The sequence below is a fragment of the Portunus trituberculatus genome, chromosome 38 (genome assembly GCF_017591435.1).
Source record: "Portunus trituberculatus isolate SZX2019 chromosome 38, ASM1759143v1, whole genome shotgun sequence".
NCBI classification, from domain to species: Eukaryota; Metazoa; Arthropoda; class Malacostraca; order Decapoda; family Portunidae; genus Portunus; species Portunus trituberculatus.
The window spans coordinates 22,044,971-22,063,108 of NC_059292.1; the positions used below are offsets into that span (position 1 = coordinate 22,044,971).

Genomic DNA, 18,138 nt, shown 5'->3' on the forward strand with positions numbered 1-18,138 from the left:
TACCAGGGGTATCTCCCTAAAAGAAGAAATTGAGCATGAATGTCCCTTGGGGAAAAGCGACCATGATGTCCTAAACTTTAAGCTGGATACGGAAATAAGCACAGATAGGATTGTGGAACACAGGGAGGAAAAATTAAATAAGTCAGGGCAAATTACAACCATATAAGAGAGTTCTTTATTGAAATTGACTGGTATGTGGTGTACCAGGAAGTGGATATGCAATTGAAATATGATAAATTTATGGATTTATATAACTGTGCTGTGAAGAAGTTTGTGCCATATCACAGAATGAGGACTTTAAATAATAGGAAGTGGTTTAATGGAAATTGTGAAGAAGCATAAAAGAACAAAGAAAAGGCATGGAAGAAACTTAAGAAAAACAGTGAAGTATTATCAAGAGAAGTCTACAAAACAGCGAGGAATAGATATGTTGAAGTAAGGAGAACAGCACAAAAGGAATATGTACAGAGAGTGGTGGAAAACTGTGATAGTGATCCCAAAATGTTTTACGAATACATAAATGGAAAATTAAATAAAACGGAGGCAATAGAAAAAGTAAAAGTTGGGGAAGAAGTATATAAGGATGCTAGAGATATAGCTGAAATATTGAACAACAACTTTTGCAAAGTGTTTACAAAGGAGGAGCATTTTACAGGAGAAAAGCCTACGGAAATAAAGCAAATGCACATCATGGTTACTAAAGAAGATATAAGGAAAATTATAACTAACTTGGATATTAATAAATCAATTGGGCCTGATGGCATATCTGGGAGGTTGCTGAATGAATGTAAAGATCAATTGTTGAACCCCGTATTTGATATTGTGGAAACCTCCATACGAACAGCAATAGTCCCGAAAGAGTGGAAAAGAGCTGACATTGTGCCTGTATATAAAAATGGTAGTAGAATGGAACCGTTCAATTACAGACCAGTATCGTTGACTAGTATATTGTGCAAGGTATGTGAAGAAGTAATTAAAGCAAAGTGGAGTGAGTATCTAGAAAGTGAAAACATCCTGAGTGAAAGGCAGTTTGGTTTCAGAAAAGGAAGATCGTGTGTATCCAATTTATTATGTTTTTATTCAAGAGTGACTGACATACTACAACATAGAGGGGGATGGGTGGATGCTATTTACCTGGACTTGAGAAAGGTCTTTGATAAAGTGCCACACAATAGACTGATGTGGAAACTAAAGAAGATTGGAGGAGTAAGTCATAAACTAGTAAAATGGATGGAAAATTACTTAGTGGGAAGAGAAATGCGAACAGTGGTGAAAGGAAAGAAGTCCGAGTGGAAAAAGGTAACCAGTGGAGTTCCACAAGGGTCAGTGCTTGGTCCCATCATGTTTTTGATTTATGTTAATGATATGCCAGTAGGAATAGACAGTTACATGAATATGTTTGCGCGGACGATACTAAAATTATGAGGAGAGTAAAGAATGTGGAAGATTGTAACAAGTTACAGGAAGATCTTGATAAAATATATGAGTGGATTAAAGAGTGTCAGATGGAATTTAATACAAACAAGAGCCATGTTATGAAAATGGGAAGAAGTAGATCCAGACCAAACAAGGATTACAGGCTGGGAGATGAGAAAATTAAAGAGACCAATGAGGAGAAAGACTTAGGAGTAACCGTACAAAACACTGTCACCAGAGAAACACATAAACAAGATATTTGGGAAAACATATAATATGCTTCAAAACATTGGTCTTACATTCCACTACCTAGATGAAGGAATGATGAAGAAGATACTATGCACTTTAATAAGACCCCAGTTAGAATATGCAGCTTGTGTCTGGTCACCACACATGAAGAAAAATGTGGAGAAGGTGGAAAGGGTACAGAGTCTGGCAACAAGGATGATACCAGGATTCAAGGAGTTAGACTATGAGGAAAGACTGAGGGAGCTGGGGTTGACCACATTAGAAGAGAGAAGAACAAGGGGTGACATGATAACTATGTATAAATTGGTGAATAAGATTGACATATTGGACGGAGAATTGATAAAGGTGACCACAAGTAATCATCTCCAAGGACATGGAAAATAACTAATAAAAGACATCTGTTTAAATGACGTGAGAAAATACTGTTTCCTGCATCGTAGTATTGATAAGTGGAATAAACTGAGCAGTGATGTCGTTGACGGGGTGTGTGTCAATCAGATGAGAGAGAGATATGACAGGAGTAGACAAGGAGACAGGACACAGAGAGCTTAGCTCAGGTCCTGTAATACACAAATAAGTAAATACACACACACAAAGAAATACAAAAATTACACAAAAACACAGATAAATGCACAAGTCTTTAGTATACAAGTGAGCAAGATGTGAGCAGTCTTGTACTCCCACTTCTCTCTCTTTCTCTTTAAGGTGAGCAGGGCCCTAAGTCTGCCTACAGTATTTTTTTTTCTTTTTTATGGAGGAGAGAAGGCCAGCCAAGGGCAACAAAATATATAAAAAAAAAGGCCCAATTGAGTGCTGGTTCCCTAAAAGATAAGTAAAGAGTTAGCCAAAATTAAGGAACAAATGTCTTGATACCTCTCTCTTAAAAGAAGTCAAGTCATAGAAAGACAGAGAGAGATACAGAAGCAGGTAGGGAGTTCCAGAGTTTACTAGATAAAGGTATGAATGATTGAGAGTACTGGTTAACTCTTGCATTAGAGAGCTGGACAGAACAGGGATGAGAGGAAGAAGAAAGCCTTGTGCAGTGAGTCTGCAGGAGGAGAGGAGGCATGCAGTTAGCAAGATCAGTAGAATAGTTAGCATGAAAATAGAGATAAAAGATAGAAAGAGATGTAATATTTCGCTGTGAGAAAGAGACTGAAGACAGTCAGTCAGAGGAGAGGAGTTGATGAGACGAAAAGCTTTTAATAGAAGATTGTGAAGTGACAGATGTTTAAGAATCTTCCTATTCAAGATAGATTAAAAAACTTTAAACAAGCAAGAGATTAAAGCTATAGGACAATATTTTGAAGGATTAGAAGTCACCTTTTCTAGGAACAGGCTGAATGTAAGCAAGCTTCTAACAAGAAGGAAAGGTAGAAGTCGATAGATATAGTTGAGAGTTTGGCCAGGCAAGGTGAAAGCATGGAAGCACAGTTTTTGAATACAATAGGAGGGACCCCATCAGGTCCATATGCCTTCCGAGGGTTTAGGCCAGCGAGGGCATGGAAAACATCATTACGAAAAACTTTGATTGAAGACATGAAATAGTCAGAGGGAGGAGAGGGAAGAACAAGCCCAGAATCATCCAAGGTGGAGTTGTCAGCAAGGATTTGAGGGGGGTTCAGCTTTAGAGACAGAAGAGATGGCAGTGATGCCATCAGGATGAAATAAAAGAAGGAAAGATGAAGAAGTGAAGTTATTAGAGATGTTTTTGGCCAGGTGGCAGAAGTCTTGAGGGGAGTTTGAGCTAGAAAGATTTTGACATTTTCTGTTTAAGAAGGAGTATCTGGCAAGTTGAAGAGCAGACATGGCATGATTCCAGGCAGAAATATAAAGTGCGTGTGATTCAGGAGATGGAAGGCTAAAGTACCCTTTGTGGGCAACCTATCATGTATAGCACGAGAACAAGCTGTGTTGACCTAAGGTTTAAAATGTTTAGGTTGAGAGAAAGAATGAGGAATGTATGCCTCCATGCTAGACACCATCACCTCTGTTATGCATTCAGCACAAAGAGACGGATCTACAACACAGAAACAGTAATCATTCCAGAGAAAATCAGCATAATACCTCCTCAGGTCCCCCAACTGGCAGAGGCAAAATGCCAGAGGCACCTCCACCTTGGGGGATCCTGAAGAGGGAGTGGAAAAATAGGACAAGATACAGAAATGAGATTGTGATCAGAGGAGCCCAACAGAGATAGGGTAATAGCATAGGCAGAAGGATTAGAGGTAAGAAAGAGATCAAGAATGTTGGGCGTGTTTCCAAGACGGTTAGGAATTCAAGTAGGATGTAGTGGTAACTCATTGGCAAAGAATATATTTCATTACTATGCACCATGGACTCAATATGCTGTATTATACTCAATAATTTGGCATTATCAATTTTTTTTATTGTTATGAACATCCAAATTCTGCTTAACAAAATAACTCACAGAGAGAGATACATGATGTAATAAATTATTTTTTGAAGTATCTATAGTGTCAGCAAAAAACAAGCTGATGTCAATGCCGATACTGATACTCCTTAAGTGGGCCGATACAGCTGATACTGATACATCAGTACATCTGTATTCCATAATAATCTGTCCATTTTCTCAGGTATGGTAAAGATTGGAAATATATTTCCATTATTTTAATTTTTCTTTTTGTCTTTTCATCACCAAACTTTTTGCCTGCACCGCTCCCAAATGCATTTCTTCTCTGTTGACAGACTAAACTAATCTTGCACATACACTTCCATTACTTTCACCATCCATTCAGTGCAAAAAAAATATGTACCTGAGCAAAATTGTTGGGGAATTCCCGCTCATCCTCAATGACGTGGGCAAAGCCGGCATCCATGGCAAAGTCAACAAAGAAGTAAGGCAGACCCTTGGGCACAGCATGCCGCACATCCCGCCCCTTCAGCTCCACCAGCTTTTTGTTCTGGGCCCATTCATGCTCACATTCCATGATGGCTTTCTGAACACCAGAGGAAAAGATCACTGTAAGTTCTGCATCTTAAAATTACCCACTAAGCTACTGCTGGTAAAGATGAAAATATGAACAACAAGCAAAAGCCCATTCATGCTTACATACATGCTTTCTGGACAATGGTGGAAGAATGGCTGTAAGTGGCTGTCCAATAGTGAGTTTTGTATTTCACATTTATCATATGGAGAAGTATTTCATTATAGGAATATGCTCCTTTGGTATATTAATATCTATCAAATGAACCATATAAAAAATAGTTCTTTATCAAAGTTATGGCATTTTTATTTGTCTATCTGTAGCTATCATCTGATATCTATTCCTCAAAATCTAACAAGATGATAACCGTAACAGGAGTCTATACAAGCTTCTGATAATACAGTTATGGCATTTTTATTTGTCTATCTGTAGCTATCATCTGATATCTATTCCTCAAAATCTAACAAGATGATAACCGTAACAGGAGTCTATACAAGCTTCTGATAATACAGTTCATCCTTGCACACTCTCTCCAAAACACAAATATGTATACAGAAAACTTTGATTCAATCTATCTTTTATCTGCCTGATGCTCACAGAGCCAGCAACTATTATTCTGACGGTTTATCTATGTACCTGGCCAGCAATAACTTATGCAGTGGTCCAGACAAACCACACACACTCATATCACTCACACTCCTACCCTTGTAAGCTTTTAGTGTAAAGAGATAATCTCACATACCATTTTACTAAATTCTTATTCAGATGTTACCTTGAAGTAGATAGGGGCCATGTCTCCTGTCTCTCTTGGGAGTGGCACACACTGCAATACCATGTGAGGGAAGTGTCGCAGCCTCTTTACTGTCTCAAAGAAAATGCAGTCCTCGCCTCGGGAGGCAAACATTTTCACTAGGGACTTCCTGAAATTCTGAAGATCAGCCCTTATTAGCAAAGAGAAGCAAAATCTGGATTGAAGAGAAAATCAGAGTAAATTATGAAAGAAAAGTTTGCAACAACACAGGTACTCCACAAAGCTGGGATAGGGTGCATTGACCTACCTGCACCTCATCCCACAGGTCCTCCTCAGCCTGGACACAGCAAGAGATGTGATGAATAGGAGATATGCAGCAGTGGCCTGGTGTGAGGGATTGATGGGCAGGCAGGCTCACATAACACTGCAAATAGAGCATTGATTTGATCTGCCTTGCATTTAATTTTGATCTGATAATGAATATAGCACACATGTTGAAATGAGATGGAAAGGAAACAAGTGTAATAATCTGTTAAGATGTAGAAACTAAATAACTTTGACATCAATATTTTTGTGAATTAGTAAGAGAAATCTGTAAGTCTGATCCACAGCTTGTATCTAATCTAATCCATCTCTGAACTATTAATATAAATAATATAAGGGATATAACAAGAATGTCATGCAAAATCTTCAGATCAGTAATCAGGACAGAACAAGAAATAACAGGTTCAAGCTTGAAACCTTGAAATCTAAGAAGACATAGATAGGAATTGGTTCTCAAATAGGGTGATAGATGAATGAAACAGACTTAATAATCAAGTTATTAGTGCTGAGCCAAAAGGGAACTTTAAATGATTAAATAAATTCATGGATGAGGATGACAGATGGAAATAAGCAAGTAAGTTTCATGCAGGGATTGTCACATGAATTCTTTATGGCTTTTTGCATCTTCCATGATTCTCTTACATTCTTAGGCAGGTTCCTAATGTACCTCTTTCTCCCATCTAGCACTCACCTTCTTCCCTAAGGCAACAATGAGGTGCTTGGCCATCTCCTTGTTGTCGAAACACCACTGGCAGCTCTCCAGGGAACGCTCCACACGCTGGTGCTCCTGTATGGCCTTCTTCTTGTCTCTTTCAGCTTGCTTGGCAGCATTGTCTCTCAGAGCTGCCTTGCTCATGAACATGTCATCTATGTCATAGTCATCATTGAGTCTCTCAATGTTTTTCATGGCTGCATGCTCAAACATGGCATTCTGGTCATCTGCTGTGGTGCCCTTCTCCTTCTCAAACTGTGGACAGGTGGATAGATCTATTTCAGTGACTTTTTATTAGTTAGTGAAGAAGGTATACTTTCCTTTATTAATTGTTAGAAGCATTTACATCTTTTAACGCTGTTAAGCTGTTAGGAAAACTTGATAATCATAATGTAAGATCTAATGCATCACAGTACGACTTCTTTTTTCCTTTTAGCTTCTTTCTATCTTTGTTTTTCTTCTATACACAAGGGAGAAATACCAAAAAGGAAAAAAGAAGTCTTACTGTGATGTGTTAGATCTTACATTATGATTATCAAGTTTTCCTAACAGCTTAACAGCTTTAAAAGATGTAAATGTTTCTAACAATTAATAAAGGAAAGTATACCTTCTTCACTAACTAGTAAAAAGTCACTGAAATAAAGGGTATGAAAAAGCTTCAGCAAATGCAATAAATTTGACAAGTCTTCACCACTTTGCCTTGTCAGTCCTATAGTGTAATTTCTCACCATGTTCTTCAGGTTGTAGTGGTCATCATCAGGAAAGTATCTTGCCCTCTGGCCATCCTGTCCATGTGTCTTCACCTTGGTTCTCCTCTTGCCATGCCCATCCTCAGCCCCTGCCCCCATCACTGGCCGGCTCACACCTGCCACCACACAGCAAAGTAAACAATGAGGCTCCTTCATCACTAGTACCTGCCTGAGATTCTTTTACAGAATTGGAAGTTTGATACAAAATAACAATTTCCATAATAAAAAAGATGAGTAATATCAGAAAGCAAAATGCAAATTCACTCATCCTGTGACATATTTCTTCTTATGTAAATTGTTTTGGTTTCCTCAGAGTCCTTAAGTTTCCAAGCCCTCCTCAACAAGGCCTCAGCTGCCACCTGAGACTTTAATTTCAATTTTAATAGTCTATTCTTGCCTTCCTCAAAAGCTTCCAATCTCACACTTTCTTCTACCTCAGCATATAGGTCCTCTTCTTCCACAGAGATCTTGTTCAGTAAAGACTTAATCCTGTCATTTTCCTTATCTCTCCTGTCCTGCCAGTTCCTGTTAGTTTCTTCCCTCAATCTTATTATGATCACACATTTTTTTCTTTTCAGCAATATCTCTCACCACATACTCATTTTCCTTTAGTGCCTCTACCATTTCCCTCTGCATAATCCCCTTATTTTCCTCTTCCTGCTTTTTCACTATCTCCCTAAAGGACCTTTGTACCTCCTGATGTTCATGGTTCACTTCTTTCATCCTGGTATCAATTAGATTAAGGCATTCCTCCTTCCTCAATTCCCCTTCGGATATTTTCATCTCCATTTCCAGGAGTTTAGCCTTCATCTCTTCACATTGTTTCCTTAGTTGTTGGTTTTCTTTCTCCATCTCTACTTTTTCCTTCAATAGCTCTTTATTCGCTATCGTTAACAAATAGATCTCTTTTTTGAACGAATCATTCTTGGCTAGAACTCTATCCAGTTTTTCTTCTATGGACAAAATGTTTAGGAACTTTCTTTCCAGTGCCTGAATTCTTGCATCCATATCTAATTTCTCCAGTCCTCTTGTGTGTGTGTGTGTGTGTGTGTGTGTGTGTGTGTGTGTGTGTGTGTGTGTGTGTGTGTGTGTGTGTGTGTGTGTGTGTGTGTGTGTGTGTGTGTGTGTGTACATGCGCAGACCACTCACCTCGACTGTCAGTGCGGGTCAGGACAACCACCTCCTCCTTCTGTCCCCCAGTCTCCTCTGCCCCAGCCTGGCTTGGTCCAACGCCAGCAGCCCGTGCTTCCCTAGCTGCCTCCAGGCGTGCCTTCAGCTTGGCAGCCTGAGTCTGTCAGTACATGAAAGGAATTTGTCTGACATTTCTCATAAGCAGATTCTCTTTCATGTATTGTCATCTAAATCTGTCACACTGAAATTGTTTAAGGACAGAGTGTCCGCATAATATCATATAAAAGTGGATCATCATCTAAGTAAACAAAGTTGCAAGTTATGTGATTGGGATTTTAAGGTGAAACTTTAAAATCAGTGCATCAATCCACACAAAAAAGAAAATGAATTTAGGATGCAAGACAAAAGCAGGAGTGCATCATATATCACAAACTAAACAATGAACCCTTATCAGCCTTCATATCCTCATCACTGTCATACTCACATCATTGCCTACCAGCTCAGCCTTCATGATCTTGGCAGCAAGTTCATTCATCTCCTTGTCGGTGAGCTGGATGGAGGCAGCACCAGAAGGTTTGGGGGTGGCAGGATTCTCTCTTGGTCCTACCGCGGTAGGTTTTGGTGGCTCACTTGTCGCCTCCTGTTGAGAGTACAAAGGTGAAGAGGGAAGGAAGAAAGTTACATTAACATGCTTTGTAATATGTTTAGACCTACAAGAACATTACAGTAACACACGTCCCATCCATTCCTACCAAGACTATTTTGCTTTCATCCATCTCTGCTCCACTATAAGAACTTCAATCACCTTTTATTAATTTTAACAACTTGCATATATATATATATATATATATATATATATATATATATATATATATATATATATATATATATATATATATATATATATATATATATATATATATATATATATATATATATATATATATATATATATATATATATATATATATATATATATATATATATATATATATATATATATATATATATATATATATATATATATATATATATATATATATATATATATATATATATATATATATATATATATATATATATATATATATATATATATATATATATATATATATATATATATATATATATATATATATATATATATATATATATATATATATATATATATATATATATATATATATATATATATATATATATATATATATATATATATATATATATATATATATATATATATATATATATATATATATATATATATATATATATATATATATATATATATATATATATATATATATATATATATATATATATATATATATATATATATATATATATATATATATATATATATATATATATATATATATATATATATATATATATATATATATATATATATATATATATATATATATATATATATATATATATATATATATATATATATATATATATATATATATATATATATATATATATATATATATATATATATATATATATATATATATATATATATATATATATATATATATATATATATATATATATATATATATATATATATATATATATATATATATATATATATATATATATATATATATATATATATATATATATATATATATATATATATATATATATATATATATATATATATATATATATATATATATATATATATATATATATATATATATATATATATATATATATATATATATATACCATAGCTGTTTCTCCCAAAAAAGTGGTTAACCAAGACATTCACACTCATTCATACCACAAACTAAATACTTGGTACTTGATGTGGAAGAGAAAGTACTCCTGCCCTCACAGCATGGGGAATCAGCCATACAGTTTGAAATATCAATATAAAACAGCCAACATACAAACACAGGATACCACTGAAATCACTTTTAGACATCAAGGATATAGGACAGACTTACATTTTCTGAGCTGCTGGAGGAGGAAGAGGAAGGGGACAGTGGTCTTCTCTGTGGCTCCTGTTTCACTGGTTGCTTATACTCCTTCTTCTGCCACCTGTTGCTGCTGCTGCTGCTGCTTGATGAACCCCTGAATGCTGATTGGCTGGCATGTCTGTTAGGCATGTGATAAAACCCTCAGTGTATGTATGACTTGAATTATTCCCCAGTCCTCTTTTTATTAATTTTATTCATCTACTTATCATCTGTAATAGTGTGAATGATATATGTGTGTGTGTGTGTGTGTGTGTGTGTATTTATCTATTTACCTATTTGTGTATTACAGGGCCCAAGCTAAGCTCTCTGTGACCTGTCTCCTTGTCCATTCCTGTCATATCTCTCTTTCATCTAATTGACACACACCGCATCAACGACATCACTGCTCAGTTTATTCCACTTATCAATGCTATGATGCGGGAAACTGTATTTTTATCACGTCACTTAAGACAGATGTCTTTTATTAGCTTTTTTTCCATGTCCTCGGAGATGATTACTTGTAGTCACCTTTATCAACTCTCTGTCCAGTATGTCAAACTTGTTCACCAATTTATACATAGTTATCATGTCTCCTCTTGTTCTTCTCTCTTCTAATGTGGTCAGCCCCAGCTTCCTCAGTCTTTCCTCATAGTCTAACTCCCTGAGTCCTGGTACCATCCTTGTTGCCAGCCTTTGTACCCTTTCTACCTTCTTCACATTTTTCTTCATATGCGGTGACCAGACACAAGCTGCATATTCTAACTGGGGTCTTATTAAGGTACATAATATCTTCTTCATCATTCATTCATCTAGGTAGTGGAACGCAAGGCCAATATTTTGAAGCATGTTATATGTTTTCCCAAAAATCTTGTTAATGTGTTTCTCCGGTGACAAAGTGTTTTACATGGTTACTCCTAAGTCTTTCTCCTCATTGGTCTCTTTAATTTTCTCACCACCCAGCCTGTAATCCCAGTTTGGTTTTGGTGTGTGTGTGTGTGTGTGTGTGTGTGTGTGTGTGTGTGTGTGTGTGTGTGTGTGTGTGTGTGTGTGTGTGTATTTACCTAGTTGTATTTACCTAGTTGTAGTTTTACAGGGCCTGGGCTTTATGCTCGTTTGGCCCCGTCTCCATATCTACACTTATCCAATCTTACTTTAAAAGTATGCACACTCGTTGCAGACACCACTTCTTCATTTAAACTGTTCCACGTCTCAATACATCTCTGGAAACTATATTTTTAATATCTCTCAGACATCTTCCTTTTCTCAGCTTTTTACTATGCGATCTTGTGCTTGGGTCTCCTCTCACTGTCATATTCTTCTCTTAGGATCAGTTTCTCATTATCCACTTGGTCCATTCCATTGATCAATTTATAGACATGTATCAGGTCTCCTCTCCTAAGTCCTTCTTTGTTCCAGGGTTGGTAGATCCATAGCCTTTAGTCTCTCCTCATATGTCATCCCTTCAAATTCTGGAACCATTCTTGTAGCTATTTTTGTAGCCTCTCAATTTCCTTATGTGTTTCTTTTATGAGGGGTCCACACTACTCCTGCATATTCCAATCTGGGTCTTATTATAGTACTTATCAATTTCTTCATCATTTCTTTGTCCATGTGGTGAAATGCTACTCCAATATTCCTTAGCAAATTATATGTTTCTCAAAAAATTCTATCAATATGGCTTACTGGTTGATTGTTTTCTTCCATCGTCACTCCTAAGTCCTTTTCCTTTTTAACTTTCTCCAGTTCTACTCCATCTCCCATCTTATAGATTGCCACAGGTCATCTTTCACTCTTTCCCATTTCCATGACATGGCTTTTGTTCACATTGAATTCCATTTCCCACTTTTTACTCTATTCCCAGATCTTAATTAGGTCTTCTTGCAGTATTTCACAATCCTCTTTTTGCTTTATAACTCTGCACAGTTTCGTATCATCTGCAAACAGATTTATGTAGCTGTTCACTCCTTCTGGCATGTCGTTAATATAAATGAGGAAAAGTATTGGTGCCAATACTGATGATTCCTGCGGCACTCCGCTTTCTACTCCTCTCCATTTGGACTTCATATCTTTAACTACCGTCCTTATTTCTCTCCCCCTCAAATAATTTTCTATCCATCTCAATGTGCTTCCTTTTAAGCCACCCTTCTCCTGTAACTTCCATAGTAATCTTGCATGTAGCCTTTTTTAAATCCAAATAAATACAGTCAACCCATCCCTCTCTCTCTTGTACTCTATCAACTATTATAGAATAGAAACTCAGTAAATTAGTTACACACAACCGTCTTTTTCTAAAACCAAATTGGCTATTTGATATTAATTTGTTGTCTTCAAGGAATTTGATCCATTGTTTCTTTATTATTCTTTCACACATCTTGCATATTACACTAGTTAGTGATACCGGTCTGTAATTTAAAGGTTCTTCCTTCCTTCCGCTCTTATATATGGGAACCACCTCAGCTCTTTTCCATTCTACTGGCACTGTTCCATTTTCTATTGAGCATTTTATGATGTATATAGGACTTGCTAGTTCTTCCCTACATTCTTTCAGTATTCTGCCTGAGACTTCATCTGGTCCCATTGCCTTCTCTTCATCCAGTTCCTTCATTAACTCTTTTATTTCAAGCTTGGTTACTTTAATCTCTTTCATATAGATTGTCTCTATTACCCTGTGGCCTTTCAAATTTGGATTCTTTAGTAAAGACCTCCTGGAATTTTTTATTTAATAGTTCTGCCATACTTTTGGGTCTTCCACCATCCCGTTCTCTCCTTTTAACCTTTCTATTGTTTCTTTTTGCCTAATTTTTCCATTTATGAATCTATAGAACAATTTTGGTTGCTCCTTACATTTTTCGACAATGTCTTTTCAAGTTCTTTTCCTCTTCCTTCCTCACCTTAACATATTCATTTCTCGCTGCCTTGAAGTTTTCCTTATTTGCTGGATTTCTATTTCTCCTCCACCTTTTCCATGCTCCATCTCTTTTCTCCTTTGCCTAGCACACCTTGCATTAAACCAATCTTTCTTTCCTTCTTCTTTAGGTCTATATTTTGGGACATATTCCTGACTCCTGTTTTGTATATTTCCAAAAATAAGTTATATTTCTCTTGCATTGTCTCTGAGTTTTCCATCTCCTCCCAGTCTACGTTTTAAAATAGTTCTTGAGATTCTCAATATCAGCCTTTCTGTAATTTAATCGGTCTCCTTTGTATGAATCGTCTCTATCTTCCTTTCCTCTTCTATATCTATTTCTAATATTGCATGGTCACTCTTTCCCAATGGGCACTTATATCTTATATCATCATTCATTTGTATACCCTTGTAAAAACTAGGTCCAATCTCGCCAGCTCGTCGTTTCCTCTGAATCTTGTGCATTCCTTTACTCTCTGGTCCATCATATTGTCTATCATTAGGTTCAAGAATCTTTCTCCCAGGCTTCTTCCCCATACCACTTTCATAATTTTCCCAGTCCACTTCTTTACAGTTGAAATCTCCTACTAATATCACTTTTCTCCTTTCTTTAACGATTCTCATTAGACTCCTTATTGTGTCATCTATCATGTCTTTATATTCTTGATTGGTCCATGAATTTGTTTTGGTGGCACATATGTTACAATGATTGTTAACTCTTTTTATTAATATGCATCTTAATATACAATACTTCTGCTTTTCCTTCCCACATTCCACTTGGTTTATCACTATCTCCTTCCTTAACATTATCATGACTCATCCTCCTCCTTTACCCACTCTGTCTCTTCTCCATACATTATACTTATTAACCAAGTCTATTTTGATTGCCTTATTTAGTTTTGTTTCAGCCAGGCATATAATATCTGGATTTTCTTTATTTATGTAATCTCTTAATTCTAATTTACTTGATAAAACCCGTCTATGTTCGTATACATCATTTTAGTCTTTTGCCTTTATCATTTTTAGTTAAACTTGTTCCACTTTTTTCTCTTCCTTCTCGTTTATATACCATTTCCTTATCCTGTCTTGTTTTCCTCTTCTGACCTTTCATTATTCTTTTCCCTTACTGCTGCTGCCAGTTCATTGTATCTCTTCCTTTCTTCCTCATTTCTATTTTTCTTTATATAGATATCCTTGCAGCCTTCTGTTTCTCTAAGTTTTGTTGTTCTATATAATATTTCTTCAGTTGCTGCTCGTGATTTTAGTAGTATCTTAATTGGTCTCGTTTTTCCTTCTTGATATGGTCCCATTCTGTTTATTTCTTCTACTTCCTCTTCCAAGTTCTGCTTATCTTCGTCATTTAGATTTTTTAGTAGGTCTTTGACTGATTTCATTTCTTCTTTTTCTCTTCTTGGTCTATAATTTATATTTTTTTCTATTATTCCAAATACGATTACACTCTTCTTTTTTTCTGCAATTTCTCTAACTAGATTTTCTTTTTTCTTGAGGACTCCTATCATTTTGTTTGTCATATTTTCTTCTTTTTCTTTTAGTTGTTCTTGAATCACCTCCTGAAAATCATCATTATTTGAGAATAGTGGTGAGAGGAAGGAAGTCCAAGTGGAAGAAGGTAACCAGTGGAGTTCCACAAGGGTCAGTGCTTGGTCCCATCATGTTTTTGATTTATGTTAATGATATGCCAGTAGGAATTGACAGTTACATGAACATGTTTGCGGATGATACTAAAATTATGAGGAGAAAAAGGAATGTGGAAGATTGTAACAAGTTACAGGAAGATCTTGATAAAATATATGAGTGGAGTAAGGAGTGGCAGATGGAATTTAATATAGACAAGACCCATGTTATGAAAATAGGAAGAAGTAGATACAGACCAAACTGGGATTACAGGCTGGGTGATGAGAAAATTAAAGAGACCAATGAGGAGAAAGACTTAGGAGTAACCGTGCAAAACACTTTGTCACCGAAGAAACACATTAACAAGATTTTTGGGAAAACATATAATAAGACCCCAGTTAGAATATGCAGCTTGTGTCTGGTCACCGCATATGAAGAAAAATGTGAAGAAGGTAGAAAGGGTACAGAGGCTGGCAACAAGGATGGTACCAGGACTCAGGGAGTTAGACTATGAGGAAAGACTGAGGAAGCTGGGGCTGACCACATTAGAAGAGAGAAGAACAAGAGGAGACATGATAACTATGTATAAATTGGTGAACAAGATTGACATACTGGACAGAGAGTTGAAAAAAGGTGACCACAAGTAATCATCTCCGAGGACATGGAAAGAAGCTAATATAAGACATCTGTCTAAATGACGTGAGAAAATACAGTTTCTCGCATCGTAGCATTGATAAGTGGAATAAACTGAGCAGCGATGTCGTTCACGTGGTGTGAGTCAATCAGATGAAAGAGAGATATGACAGGAATGGACAAGGAGACAGGACACAGAGAGCTTAGCTCGGGCCCTGTAATACACAAATAGGTAAATACAAATAGGTAAATACATACACACACACACGCCCCCTTGATTGTCTTTCCAGAACACGTGAGGCACGCCTGCGTCTCCGTGAGCCACTCTGGGTTCTCAATACGATATTTGGAGTCTGTTCTCTCCATCACCACTATCTCTGTCTTCTCTCTGTTCTGAGAAAACAGGTGGATCCTCTGAATCATGTTTCGAGTCTTCACTACTGCTGTCTTCTCTTTCTTCAGTTTCTTCCTCATAATCACTGTCACTGTAGTCAGGCTCAGAAGCAGTGCTAAATAAAAATGATCTGTCTTGTTCCATAGTGAGTTACGAACTGAGACGTCCCTTCGCTCTTATCAGGGTGCTTTCGACACAGCGGGTCGCTGGGGTTGCCAAGTGTCGCCTTCAGAATGGGAGAATAGCTTCGTTACCCCTAAATATGCAGAGCTAGTGGCAACACTATGGGTGGAAAAAGAAGCCAGATACTTCCACTCGCCATCTGACGAGAAACCGCGCGTGGAGCTCAAACATGAGGCGCGAAAATTCTTGATTACGGGAACGATCACCGTCGCTACGGACGCACTGATGCAATCGTTCATATACGATCGCTGGAACATAAGGGTTAATACTAAAAAAAATACCTATTAGTCGAACGCCCATACACATGGTTGTAAACGAAAAAGGCCTCATCCTTCCCGTTGCCCCACACGCCCCACCGGTCCACTGCAGCCAGTTGATCCTTCGCTATTGTAAGAATAACAATGTTCTGAGCTTTCATCCTTCCCGCCCCACCAGTCCACCGCAGCCAGTTGATCCTTCGCTGTTGTAAGAATAACATTGTCCTGCACTTTCATCCTTCCCAACACCCAACGTGCCCCACTAGACCTATTGAAATGAGACCTTTTTCATCAAACTTAATGCAAACTGATGTTATTCCCATTCTCCAAGGTCTAAATTAACTAAATATACCTGTTATTTCTATCTTGGATCTTGGATCTTGTCTATGCCTGCTTCAAGAGCCATGTAATTTTATTGTCAACGTTTTTAAAAAATGCTGCAAAATTTGGGATATTATGTCCTTGTTTTCATTGTAGCTTCCCAGAGGTTGATGCTATAGCATTGAAAGTAGTGCCAAATGAAAGCTAATCAAATTTTCTTGCTTATGGTATCAAACACATGAACACCTGTGTAAATTTTTACTAATTTTAATGCACAAACTTACATATTTTTGATGCTTGGAAAGGATGACATCATATGATACAAAACTTTATCTCAAAAAATGTTACTCTTAATGCACATACATCAAATATTACATTGAGGAATAGGTTTAAACCAATTATGTTTTATCTCTTCTTCTCAGATTGTTTGTGAACTGCTGACATTATGGCATCTGGAAGACAACTACGCAGCGGGAAAGTGGTCAGCGATACAAGTGTACGGGATGAACCAACTGAGAAGAGAAGAAAGGTGGCAACTCTTGCCACAAGGTCGTCCAGTGATGTGTATCTCATTGAACAACCCAGCTCCAGCATCGGTGAATCTCAACTCCCTACTAATCGCCAGGTGTTCCAGTATTTCTTGCATTTGAGAAAAGACAATCCCAACATTTACAATAGGTCTCTAGCCCATGATACAGTGGATGTCATTTTGCCATTCTGGAGGATGGCAAGGATTAAAACACTAACTAGACCAAATGCAGTCAACCACTTCATAATCCTCCATGAAAAGTACAGGAAAATTGTCAAAAACAAGGGAAGAGATAACAAACCAGAGGAAGAGAAATTAACTGACTTTCTGATATTGGATCAAAAGATGCTGTGGAAGAGATAAGAACCAACAGGCTGCTTACGAAGGAAACCAAGGAAAAGGACATCAATTTCTACTTGGACCAACAAACCACACGACTGGCACACATATCTGGTCATGACAAGGTGTTTGAGAAGAAGTATAGAGAGAAAAGCTTCAGAGAAGAAAGAGAAGAGAGAATGTTATCATCAGTGACTGCTGCAGCAGCAGAAGTTGGGGAAATTTCAACTAATGAAGACTTAGAGAACAGTCAAGGCAGTAGTACTAGTGAGGGTTCAAAAGACACTGAGCCAACACCAGGCTGTTCATTAAAACCAAGTACAATAACCTGACACTTTCCACGGTCAGTTATGACCAGTAAAGAGATTTGTAGCGCTGCAGATCGGTTGTCACTCTCTGACAACCAGACTACAGCCATGGTGTCTGCAGTGTTAAAGGCAGGAGGCACGGATCTTGATGACTTTGTTATATCAGCCTCCACTACAAGACGAAACAGGATAAACACTCGCCATAACTTGAGCCAAAGTTACATGAATGATTTCAAGGAAAGTCCGCCAATTACTGCACACTATGCTGGGATGGAAAACTTGTACGGGATGTTCTTGGTGAAACATACCCAGTAAAAAGTCTTGCGGTGATCATCTCTGGTGTTCCACAGTATGAAGAAGGGAAGCTGCTTGGTGTGC

General features: G+C 37.0%; 1 protein-coding gene across 1 annotated transcript in view; it reads right to left on the reverse strand.

Moving 5' to 3' along the window:
- LOC123514689 (CWF19-like protein 2) overlaps positions 1 to 18,138 on the reverse strand; it is a 67,027-nt gene that overhangs the window by 12,243 nt on the left and 36,646 nt on the right. Inside the window, exons 9-16 of the mRNA XM_045272743.1 lie at positions 10,245 to 10,395; positions 8,765 to 8,920; positions 8,299 to 8,440; positions 7,129 to 7,265; positions 6,380 to 6,655; positions 5,672 to 5,788; positions 5,386 to 5,541; positions 4,443 to 4,625 (exon numbers count right to left, since the gene is read on the reverse strand). Of these exons, the coding sequence (XP_045128678.1) occupies positions 4,443 to 4,625; positions 5,386 to 5,541; positions 5,672 to 5,788; positions 6,380 to 6,655; positions 7,129 to 7,265; positions 8,299 to 8,440; positions 8,765 to 8,920; positions 10,245 to 10,395 (1,318 nt within the window). The remainder of the gene's footprint in view (positions 1 to 4,442; positions 4,626 to 5,385; positions 5,542 to 5,671; positions 5,789 to 6,379; positions 6,656 to 7,128; positions 7,266 to 8,298; positions 8,441 to 8,764; positions 8,921 to 10,244; positions 10,396 to 18,138) is intronic.